The following is a 12,709-nucleotide window of genomic DNA, read 5'->3' on the forward strand; positions in this document are numbered from 1 at the left end:
TCTACCATTTAAATTATAGATTGTTAATTTCTTTGTAAGTGAGTGAATTTACAAAATCTGCAGGGGATCAAATACTTATTTCTTCCACTGTACATATTTATATTTAAAAAACATTTTTTATTCTTATTAATTTTAGCCAACTGCTTTGCACATTTCTGAACAATACTACTTATCCTAAAACTTTACAGCTTAGAACAGATATACTGCAACATTTTTAATTTTGTGTGTGTGTGTGTGTGTGTGTGTGTGTGTGTGTGTGTGTGTGTGTGTGTGTGTGTGTGTGTGTGTGTCAGTTGTAAGCAGCAGCAGGACCTGCTGTCATTCCTCGCTGTCGTTCTGGGCTTGGATAATCCAGCTGTCAGCCGACTGAGACTCACCTGGGAGGTATGACACACACACCTGACGCCGCATAAACACACCTGCTGTGTTTATATTATCCACCGACTGACACAGAAAACAAAGGGTGCAGGTGTTCTGCTGCTGTTATATTTAAGATTGAAATGTTTTTAAATAAGAGGAGACTGCTGACAAGGTTTATTTTGTCCATTTGGACTTGTAGTTTAGTCCTGAAACAAGTATCCTTAAATATATCATTACCTTTTTGTTTGCACTTGTACTATGTAATGACATGGTTTCTCTGCATTTGACCCATCCTAGTTTTAGGAGCAGTGGGCTGCCATTATGAACGGGGAGCAGTGTAGGGAACGATGCCTTGCTCAGGGACACCTCGGTACCACTTGGTCTTGCCGGGACTTGCTGGTGACCTTCCAGTTGCCAAGCCAAGTCCCTATGGACTTCGCCACTTATACCTGTTAAACATGATTTTTGTGTGTGTTCTCAGGGTCTCCCAGGGAAGTTCAGGAAGCAGTTTCAGCAGTTTGAGAGCATAGCGGTGAGTAGAAAAATAATAATATATATTTATAAATAAAGAGTGGTATTTATAAGGGCTTACCATGTTATTAAACTCTCAGTGAATTTTTCTCGAATTAATATTTTTTATAGATACTGTATGTCTTTTTCGCAACGTTACGAATTTAATCTCAAAATTCTACCTTTTTACCCCTCTCTACCAGCTCTTTACTTTCTGATATTCAATCACCTTAATATGCTTAATTTTATTTAGCTTATGTTTTGAATCCAGAAATGTAACTACTAGAACTAGTATCCGCGTGTTTCCCCCGAAGGGTATGGGTTATTCTACTGCAGTAAAGTACCTGAACACTTGTGATATTACAGGATCCCTCCAGGAACCACAAGTCCTACAGAGATCTGATCACCAGCCTCAGACCCCCTCTGATCCCCTTCACTCCTCTGCTGCTCAAAGGTGAGGCGGCACTAAACACATCTGGGCTTATGTAGACAGCATTTAGTATCAAACCAATGAAATGCCTCGGAACAGGAACAACATTGTGTTGCAATAGCGTCAAGACATTTGAGGGAACATTTTAAGAAGTTCAAGTGGGAACACGAGAAATTATCTAATTTTGGAAAGCTTTTAACTGTAAATGGCTTGAATTCCAGGAAATAGAACAACATTATGTTTAGACGATAAAAATCAGTAAAAATATCGCAAAAATATTTGTGCAAAACACAGAAAATTCAGAATTTAAATATTGCAAAAAATCCCAAGAGGAAATAAAACTTAAAACATCACACATATTTTGAGTGGTAACACAAAAAATTGGAGGTATTGAAATATTGTACAAAACATCACGTAAATGCTTAAATTTAGAAAATATAGTGCAAAAATACAGTTAAAACATATTTTTCAAATATCTCAAAACAGTGAAAACACAAAATACATCTTTATAGTCTTGAAATCTCTCTGATTACTATAAGTGAGTGAGTAACATAAGTTAGTGTATGGAGGAAAGATTTAGTAAATAAAACCATCTCATTATATCAGTGTTAAGTTTAAAATTGAAAATACTGCTGTATGCTCTCACACAACAACAACAACTGAGTTTCCTCAGTTCATTATATAATAAATAATAATAATACTTATTATTATAATGTATTATTATTTATGTATATATTATTTATTTATAATTTAGTTTTGTCCTCCAGCTGTGGAGCAGATGTGAAGCGCGTTAGCATGTAAACTCCTCCTCGCTAATTAGGTCTTCTGGCACACACACACACACACACACACACACACACACACACACACACACACACACACACACACACACACACACACACACACACACACACACACACACTTCAAACACTCCTCTTTATCGTCACTTCTCCTCTTTGCTCCACTACTTCATCTCTTCTTTCACTGCGACAGACACGCACACATGTATTTCAACACACAGACGCACACCGACACACACACAAGGAGCACATGCACAAACACACCCGTACAGAGATAGATACAAAAACTTGCACATCTCTTTCCTCAGCTTTTACTCGTTCAGTTTGAAAGGACCTTAAATAGGATTACTGTACACACTGTACGCCTCTTACTGTGTGTGCCTTAAGCTCCCTGTCTCCGTGGTTGTCTCCATGGTTACCAGAAAGGAGGAAAGGATGGAAATGATTAAAATGGTTCAAAGGAGAAAGAAGATGTGTGTGCGTGTTTGAGAGGGATCAAAATTTTCTTGCGTTCATGGCTCTTTAAAAAAAGATATATATACGTATACAAAGAAGTGCCCCGGGCTTTGAAAGCAAACCACCACCAGAGGGCAACATCTAATCTCCACCTGCTGACATTACTGATACATATCTGTTTCCTCCATATTTGATTTTTTAAATAACATTTTGATGCACATTTCAATCAAATCCAATAACAATCAACACTGCCAATGATTGGCTTAAGGTCTTTAAAAATCTTAAATATCCAAATGTCACAATCATCATATTTTCCCTAATGGAAAATTAAAGGAATTAAGAATACAGTTCCTTTGTGAAAAACTGAAATACTTTTTCCAAAAGGAAGAATTAAAAACACAAGGATTAGAAATACTAAAATACAATCACAGATTACATCTTGAAAAATGTTGTGATAGTTTTCTCCATTCGTCATTAATTGAATCAAGGACAGAATCTGAGATAATACAACCCTAAAGTGATTTAATTACGATAAACAGAAATTAGATGGTGTTTTTAGTTTTCACTTATCGTTGGATTCATGAATGAAGTGCTTTTTTTTCCTGTTTCTCAGACTTGACGTTTCTTCATGAGAGCTGTAAATCCTTTCACGGAGAACTGGTCAACTTTGAGAAGATGGTGAGTTCATTTCAATTGAAATAACTATTTAAATTAATATTGAGAAGAAATCCGTATATGAATGTTGTTGAACCTTTAAAGCAAGTACAGTGGTGTGCTTTTATTTTAAAGTAAGAGCCTTCCTCTTTGTCTGATAGTACATGTATATAAATATTATCCTGTTGTCGTAGCCAAATGTTCAATGAAGAAACGCCTGTGAGCCGTGGGGCTGCAGAAACAAATTGATTCGTTATTATAAACAAAATGAATGCATGATGAATAAATCAATATTCCTCTAAATTTGCCGAATAATATTAGAATAAAGGTAGGCTTTATTAAATGATTAAAGGGTAACTTGATCGTTTGTAATTTAAATGACTTCATACAAATTAAATGTTTTTACTTATTTTTGCATTTATGTATTTTGTCTTCCATCCTTTTCAAATAAAAGCTTTAACAGTAAATTGCCATGTCATCATTGTCAATAATAGACCTGATACAGTGAACATATTTATATTTCAATCAATTTTTTTCTTTTGTATTTAAGTAGTAGTGGTACAGGTTGTGCTATGTTAATCTGCACAAAATCGGAAAAAAACTGGAACATTTGTGAATTTGTCACATTTCATTTTTTATTTTGAGTGAGTCTAAGTTTGTGAAGTCAGACCTCAGATTTGAAATGAAATTAAATGAATGGTTCCGCTCCTCTTCCATCTCTCTGTTTCTCTTCTCCTGCAGCATAAAGTGGCGGAGATGGTGAGGATCATCAGGCGGTACCGGAGCAGCCAGCTAGGTAACTCACTCTATGTAAAACAGCTGATATTTATTAAACAAAAGAGAATCAAATGATATGATATCAAATTAAAATACATGTATTATAAAAAAAAAGTGTGTTTGTTGATGGATACTATTCTCCCATAATGCAATGTTAAAATAAAATGGAGGACAATTAAAATAGAAGGAATGGTTCCAAAAAGTCTCACCCAAAAGATGAGTTGGTTTGACTTCAAATACTTTTATTTCAAACGGAAAGTAAACTCCCTAAGCACACGTGTTGGACTTTGTTCATGCTGTAACATAAATAATTCATTAAGTGTTTCTAACTTCTGTGTTTTTGTCTGTATCTGTGCCCTGTGTCTTCCTGCGTCACCTGGTAGCCATGGATACAGAGACGTCCCCTTCCCACCTGCAGACAAAAGCGTACGTCCGGCAGCTGCAGGTGATCGACAACCAGAACCTCCTGTTCGACATGTCCTGCAAACTGGAGGCCAAAGACACATAGAGGGGGAAAAAGACGGGAGGGAGATAAGAGGAGGAGGAGAAAGCTGTTGTTCCAGCAATTCCTGCCCGGAGACAATAAAGCTAACGGATGTAGACAGTCAGAAAAAAGGAAAAGACGGAAACTCAAACTGGAACCACACTACATCCTTCTCTTCATCTTCTTCGACCTGGATCACAAAAAATGTCATTTGACTAAGACTTTGTTCTTGATCAGCCACATGAAGACAGTTTATCAAACTGGACCAAAAACTGGATACACAAAAAAAAAAAATCATTTTGTGATCCAATCAAAGTTCGAATTTGAAGATGCTTGACCCAAACAAACGGAAAAGTCAACAGTCTTTTTCAACAAGTCTTGGAAAAGTCTCAATGTATTACGGCTGCAACTTAAGAGTCATTTTAGCTGAGGAAGGTTTCTTTTTGTCCTCAGGAGGAACCACATTTTCACAGTGTCCCGCCTCTAGCGCTGTATCCAGTTCTCTTTGTACATCTTTGGAAATGACCCGCAAGTACCTTAATGGAAGCCATGATAAGATCTGGGGGAATTGTGAGTGCTAATGGAAGCTGCCTCAATGCTCTCTTATCTCTTTTAGCATAGGACCATATTTTAGGAGAGGAAATAAGATAATGTCATTCCACAGTTCCTTGAAGCAGCAACACATAAAGCAAAGCTCATCACTAACATCCGCTGAGACGTAAATACTTAACCTAGTGTGGGTGCAGAGGGATATCTTCTTTTACTATGTCCAAGGTTAAAGAAGAGCAGATAGGGTAGTGTTTTTGTACTACTTGTCTGCAGTTTTTATCGTCTTTTATTCATGTCAATATGGTACTTTTGGAAGGATGTATCTCGGATCTACACAAAGACGGCTGTATTGGGTAGTTTTTGGCACCATCCACCCAACATCAACAAGACGCTGCACTTCAAATAGATGACTTGTTGATCCAACGTGTTGGGAAGCATGTTGGAATTGTTTTTTACAACCATAATCCACACAGGAAAAGAAAAAAAACGTCCATGTTGAAGAACATCATGCAGACGGATCGATTCTTTATCCAACAGATGGCGCAATTGTGAAAGTTTGGTTCTTCAGGATATTTTAGGATGCATTACACCAAGAACCTGTTTACACCTGGATTCAATGTGTTTTGGGAGATTGGATCAATAGAACCATTGGGTCGTTTGACATGTCTTACGTAGTGTAAAAGCGTTCTGATGAGTCTTCAACAAAGACGAATCAGGGAACAACTTCATCAGAGCTGCGAGACGCTTTCTAAGGCCAGGTGTAAATAGGGCCTTTATCTCTTCAGTTACAAACAGAAACTAAATCATTCTAGTCCCTCTGAACCTTCGTAGAGACCAGTTTGATCGCTGATTGAATCAGTCTACTTCAAACGTCGCAAGTTTACGCGCAAGACTTCTGCGCTCCGAAAAACTGGATTTCAGGTCTGACTATATTTTTCCATCAGATTTACAAACTCTTTAATGTTTAATAAAGGGCACAACGGACCTTGTGCATCTGGCACTGAACCCTCAGCTACGATGGATTGTATCCATGGTCTACATCTGTGGTATTGCTGACCTCTGATCTGTGGTTCCTGTCAGCTGCCATATCCCACACAGAGCTGTCAGGAACTGGGTTGGTTTTATTTGATTCCTCCGTGATTTCTCAGACTTACTTGGATCCCTTGATAGGAGACGTTTCTCAGAGGATGTTCAGGATGTTTCCTCGCTAGTTGAGTGTGTAGATGCTGGTTTTCTACCCAACGTGATCTTGAGTGTTATGCTGAAGACGTCAACTCTTTGCTCTTTTCTGCTTTTTGTTCCAGGTCTTTGATGACACACATGAAGTGTCACTTTACAGTGTTTGAGGATACAACCAATCGGTTGGAGAATTCACGTCGCACTCGCTTTAAAGGACCATACCGCTGTTTTTTTTTTTCTACATGTTTGAACCATTTGACAAAAAATCACGTACACACTGCCAAAGCAATACTCCGTGATTATTTTTCCAATATGGTGTAATTCCTTTGAGACGGCAGCAGCTATTATTTTAAGAAAATTGTCATGCAGGGATAGTTTATCAGTATATATCGCTAGCGTCAAACATATCAATCGATAATTCAAATAAAAAATATGTCAAAATATGAGATTCTAGAGAAAGATATACAGACTTTGTCTAATAGAGAGGTTAAATGACCATCTGTTACAAATGTGTTCTTAAGCTATTATGAGGATAAACATTTAGCGTGCGTATCTAGAAAACATAGACACATTCACAGAACAACAAAGTAAAAAAAACGAATTAGGTTTTGTCTTGGTAGACGCAGCGAAATTAAGTGAAATCGATAGGCAACGTTCACCATAAGATACAATTAATCAACAAATTAAAGGACTTTATTTTAATTCATAATAACTAAACCTTTTGAATTAAACTTTCTAGGTAAAGTAGCTAGAACATGCTAAACTAGAATACCACCCTTGATAGATCTGCGCCAATGGTGCATTCAGTTGTCCTAAAGATGGTCCTATTCCGCAAGTTTGGAAGTCTTTTTTCCGACTCTGGTGTGATCATTACATTATAACAAACAACAACACAGACCCTTTAAAGGAGACGTGTTTTTTTTGTTGCTCAGAGCGGCTAAACCATACTTCAAAATCAGTCTTCAAGTAGTTCTTTAGTCAATTAATTTCCCAAATCATTTGGACACAACTTGGTTAAGTGTATTGTATGCAGTATATCCATCTGGTATTTTGGATAAGACAAACAAACTGAAAACATGACCTCCTTTGGGAAAAGAAACAGCTATGGTCCTTTTTAATAAAGTGACTGAAAATGCTAATGGATGGATGGAACTGATAACCACAAGGCAGCCAATCAGCCGTGTTTACAGGACAGAATTACTCCAGGGAGATTAATACAAATTTACGAAAGAGTCGACAGAAGAAACTGTTTTATTCTTCCTTTTTTTCTCAGCGTTTGGGATCTAACTGCTGTCACATTTTAATGACCAATCGGCTGTAAGGAAGGACTCGATCAAAGCTGCCATGCCATTGCTTCGTTCTGTTGGCAATAACAGGAATTGGAGCTTGTTGGTCAACCTATCGCAGCAACAAAGCACTTTTGCCAAACCTCAGGGCTCAGAGACACAGAGAGGTTTTGTTTACTCTTTATGCTAGATTTTCATTAGAGTTCAGTTGAGTCCAGTTGTGTTGCGATCGATTGGTTCCGTGTTTTTACAGCTGATCACACTTCAGTCATATTTACTATAATAATAGAAATCTACAGAGTTGTTGTTTTTCTGCTGTGATCACCACCAGAGGCCTGTACGACGAAGCCGGTTCAACATAACCTGGATATGTTTGAGTTACCCAGTTTACCTAATCCAAAACAAACGCGCTCTCGCCAAGCGGTCCTACGACGCTGGTTATCAACTCGTTAACTCAAGCCATCTTTGCCCTATCTAGTTATGTGCGCGTTCACATAAAAGTGGCGGGTTAGCCACATTGGACCAATCGCAAACATGGAGAAGCGCACTGACAGCGCAGCGTCATACTTCCTGACAAATATGAAGACTTTAAACATCAATGACACACTTTATCCAGGATAAAAGCCACATAGCTGCACCTGCAAGGTGAATACAGCTGGTAAAAGAAAAAGTGTTCTAATGCGTACATTAACATGTTTATGATATCACTGTCTAAGACACGATCTGACTTTAATTACATTTGACTCGAGTGTTTCGTCAACTTAATGTGTTGCTTAAAATAATACTTCTGCATACAGTATGTGACACTGAGTGTTCCACGGCCAGATGCGGCTCAAGAAGCTGACTCAGATAAGGAAATATATGATACATTATGATGTGATATGATGTGATAATGGGACACATCGACGTCTGCACTCACAGTGGAACGGACTGTAGGCTACGTAATGTTACTTTGATCCGGTTACTTATGTTGTGGCAGATATTTGATAAAGCTTTCTTAACATAATAGTATAATAATAGTTATAATAGTCAGATTGCTCTGAAGATGGGAGGTGATATTCTATTCATTTTCACGTTCACACAGTCGGTGATTTTGGCTGGCCGTCTTTCCTGCAACGGCAGTTTAAACTGTATTTCCTCCGCACACTGAGCTCTGATTGGTCAGCAGGCGGTGCTTTCACTGAGTTGATCTCTTATCCTGGAACCTATCCTGCTCCGGCGCAGGCTAGCCGCTCAGCATAAGTTATCTATCCCGCTAAAAAGTGAACCAGCTTCGTAGGACCGGAAATCCCTGAAGTTAGCTTGCTAAACGAAAATGCTGATTCGTAGTATAGGCCCCAGGCTAGCCGTTCAGCACAAGTTACCATGGAGATCTAGCCCGCTAAGAAGAGAACCAGCGTCTTAGGACCGGAAACCCAGAGTTTTCCCTGAAGTTAGCTCGCTAAGCGAAAATCCGGCTTCGTAGTACAGGCCTCTGGTCTGAGTCCAGCCTGAACACTGACACATTGTTTTGGTTAAGATTTTTTTTATTATTTGCAAAGCACTGAAGAGTTTCCCTCTAAGATGTTGTACATATTATATATTAAGAAACAAATATTAATATATCATGTTGCTAATAATCAGCTGCTCAAAAACATACTTTTTTAATGATAATATAATAATATTTCAGAAAACAGTCCTTGCGATGATGTACATTTATAGAATTTTGCGATTTTATGATTACACAGTCATAATGTAATTTTATCATATGCCTAATATTATTTCATAATATGCACATTCATGCGTAATATTTAATGAAAACGTTGAATTTAATTGCGAAATAAACTTTTATAGGATTAAAAAAGTAATTTGTCATGATGAAGTCATTTTTTATAAAGAATTCCTAATGAGATAATTTTTTTAAACTTATTGAAACATTTCAGGTGCATCAGATTCTCTAACTATATAGAACAAGCAATACCACAAATATCATGCACAGTAAACTTGAATTATGAATAATTTTAGAAATAATAACAAATCAGACTTAATAAATACAGAAATAATGTGTTAAGTTTAATTCATACATTTGAAGTATGTCATTCTAGAAATAAACTAAAAGTTGTATTTTGAGATAAAATTTGAATGAGGAAATTATTATTATATTATACTCTTACTTCCAACATGAACTGACCCTTTATCACAACAAATATGTAGGCCAGCTTCCTTTCAATTTTAATTTTATTTAAGAATTTCCAGTTGGATAAGTTAAGCTATATTCATTAAGACGTCCAGTCAATATTTTGCTTTATGGTTGGGCTGAAACTCTTCAGTGCGTCCGAACGGTGCACGTGTTTGTATACATTTTCTGAAAAGGTGTAAATGGTTTTAAAAGTGTTCTCTGTGCTCCGCTCTGGTGGCAGTGAGACTTTGTCATTCTCCATATGTACCATAACATCCTGTTTGTGAGAGCTCAGCGAGGCCGACCCCTTCACGAGACAAGTCCGCCTCGTATCCACGTCAGAAAAAGACTCAACAGTTCAGCTTTCAGACCCAACAGCATCATGAAAGTCTAATTTCTTTTAAAGTAGTATTTTTTGTTGTTTGGGAAATGTATGGACAGAATGAGACCATTTTGAAAAACAAGATGATTTATATAAAGAGTAACACTAAGCTGAAAATCCTTGATTTATTGAGTTCTTTCCTCGCTATTTTACAGCATTTCAATTTTTTTTAATGATGTGTGAACTGAGGCGGCTTGAGAAACGATTCTAGAATTTGCAAGAAACAAGTTTAAACTCCCCAGTACACAAATTGGTTGGAACGGCAAACATTTTTGAAAACAAAAACTTTCTAGAACATGTCTTCAATTATTCGGGAACAATAGTTAAAGATTCGAGAAGACAAGTTGGACTTTAGAGAACGGGAGTTCAATCTTTTGATAAAACTAACAACATTTCAAGGATGCAAATTTAAACTTTGATTAAGATAAGAGTTTGAACTTTGCCAAACCTAATACAAACTTTCAAGAATATGCATTCTAACTTTTGAGTACAAGAGTTTGACTTAAATGTGGGGTAGGTAATTCACTTCAGAAACACTTTTTGTTATATTCCATGGAATGCTCTTAACATCCCGATAGCAATGAATAAATTAAATGCTTTGACAATAAAAACAGTTAATCTGTAGAAGCCGTGGCGCTGTAAAAAGCACGACCAATCATCTGAGCCGGCTTGGCTAAAATAACTGGATGGCCTACCTGCCTGTCAGCCTTCCATCTCGTGCACAAACGTATCTCGTGCCCTCATTGGTCATGTGCACGTTCGTGTGTGTTGGAGGAGGGGCTCTGTAAGGAAGTCTGAACGAAGGGGCAGATTTTTTTCTGCTGCGTACTTTCAAATTCTAGCGCACTCAAGCTGGTTTCCCCACTCTTACCTACCCTACCTTTAAGTGTTCTTAAGTTAAAACGTTCAAGAACACTCGTTCAAACTTTCATAAAGACGAGTATACACCTTGGAAACCAACATTTTGAGAACCAGATTTTGTGTACACAATTTTGAACTTTCAATGACACCCGTTTCAACTTTCTAGAAGATGTGTTCAAACCAAGGAGAGGACGAGTACAAACTTTCGAGAGCAAGAGTTTGAACATTTAAGCGTGACTTATTTGTAGAACATGAAAACGTTGTTTAAAATCCCTTACTGAGTCTGAGATAGAATACGTTTTCAGGACTCTATATTTGCTGTTGAGAAGTTTGTGTTGGTTTGGTCGGCTAAAACGTGTAAAACCCAGTGAAGATGACCTCAGCACTAGTCTGCCGGTGGCTCTCTCAGGACCACTTCCTGGGTGATGGGCGCTTTACTATTAGATCCCGCCGTAGTTTTGGGCAGAAACAAAAGTCTTGAATCCCAACTGTCTCTAATCCTAACCTATCGTCAACGTTTCAAATCACCTAAACCGACCAAACCTTCCAGATTTCTGACCTTTTGCAGCTGCTGCCTGTAATTCTGCTGAGATCTATCATTTTTGGAGGCGGACGGTCTCTTGGGTCGAGGCTGTCTGCTGTGCCCGCATTAAAACACTGAATAATTAAACAAGTGTACATACTGCAACCATGTAAATAGGCAAATACTAACGGAGACTCTATTTTATGTATCAGCTGAAAGAGAGTGATGCTTACTCGATGAGAAATATTTGATTTGATGTTTTTTATTTGTAAAGGGAAAATGTACAGTGACGACAGAAAGGGAAAGAAATGATGATGAATATATGACTTTATGAATTGTACAGTTTAATCTCTTCAGTTGGATTGTTCTGTTGTTTTCTATCTAAAGCTTGGGGTTGTTTCGGTTTATTTTTTGTACAGAAGTCGTTGTTTACATCGATTACAAGTCTTTCTTTAAGATTTCTGTGAACGTCAGACAAACGGAGTGATTGGAGCCAAGGTCTGTGAGGAGACGGGGCTTGCAGGGTTGGTGTCATATTACCGAATATTATGGAAAACTACAAAAAGGAACATTTGGAATAAGGTCATTCTATACAATAAATATACGGGCGAGTTATGAGGACATTACATTCTGAGATTTATATAGGCCTACGCTATGTTATAGTGTTCTTTTATTTTTGACTAACAGTTTATAGTATTTCGAGTCACACAAAGTTGTAATTTTATTTGTAAACTCTATTAAAGTTTTTTTTATTTGTAAAGTTTTTTTATTTGTAAACTATTAAAACCATATTTGACAATACATTGCTCATTTTATTAGGAAACAAAGCAAGTTCAAGATTTCCTTTGAGTTTCATTCATTTCATATGAAACTGTATTTCATAATAGGATTTTTCTTCCCACATTACTTTATCATCCTCATTTCTTATTTCTTTCCTCTTAATTATTAACGTTTTCCAACCACTGATTTATTTTCGCATCATAGCGGTGCACTTTATTGTCATTTTTTTCTGCAAAACCAATACATTTTTCAAAGCCTTGTAAAGAAATCATGAAAAATGAAGATCAATGAAGGTGTTTTTGCAGTTTCACTAAAAGTGAGGCTTTTAATTTGAAATAAGACAAATCCTTTAGCATTTCTGGGAGAAATGGTCTAAGAAAACGTTATCCTAAGACATTAGGCAAATGAACGGCTGGATGTATTTCTTTTTCGGTGAAATTCATATTTGTATCCATCTATGTATAACATTGCTTCTTACTAAGTGTTCCTACAGTTTAATTTTCTAAATTGATTTGAAGTC

The 12,709-nt window shown here is 37.1% G+C and overlaps 1 protein-coding gene across 1 annotated transcript in view; it reads left to right on the forward strand.

Annotated features, from left to right (window-relative positions):
- rapgefl1 (Rap guanine nucleotide exchange factor (GEF)-like 1) overlaps nt 1-7,259 on the forward strand; it is a gene marked incomplete at its 5' end in the record, with an annotated part of 11,324 nt that extends 4,065 nt beyond the window's left edge. The window contains 6 exons of the mRNA XM_010789193.1: nt 294-384; nt 842-892; nt 1,237-1,324; nt 3,170-3,234; nt 3,952-4,006; nt 4,371-7,259. Coding sequence (XP_010787495.1) covers nt 294-384; nt 842-892; nt 1,237-1,324; nt 3,170-3,234; nt 3,952-4,006; nt 4,371-4,495 — 475 coding nt within the window. The remainder of the gene's footprint in view (nt 1-293; nt 385-841; nt 893-1,236; nt 1,325-3,169; nt 3,235-3,951; nt 4,007-4,370) is intronic.
- Nucleotides 7,260-12,709: the final 5,450 nt, after the last annotated feature.

Source organism: Notothenia coriiceps, unplaced genomic scaffold (assembly GCF_000735185.1).
Source record: "Notothenia coriiceps isolate Sejong01 unplaced genomic scaffold, NC01 NC01_scaffold00032662, whole genome shotgun sequence".
Classification (NCBI taxonomy): domain Eukaryota; kingdom Metazoa; phylum Chordata; class Actinopteri; order Perciformes; family Nototheniidae; genus Notothenia; species Notothenia coriiceps.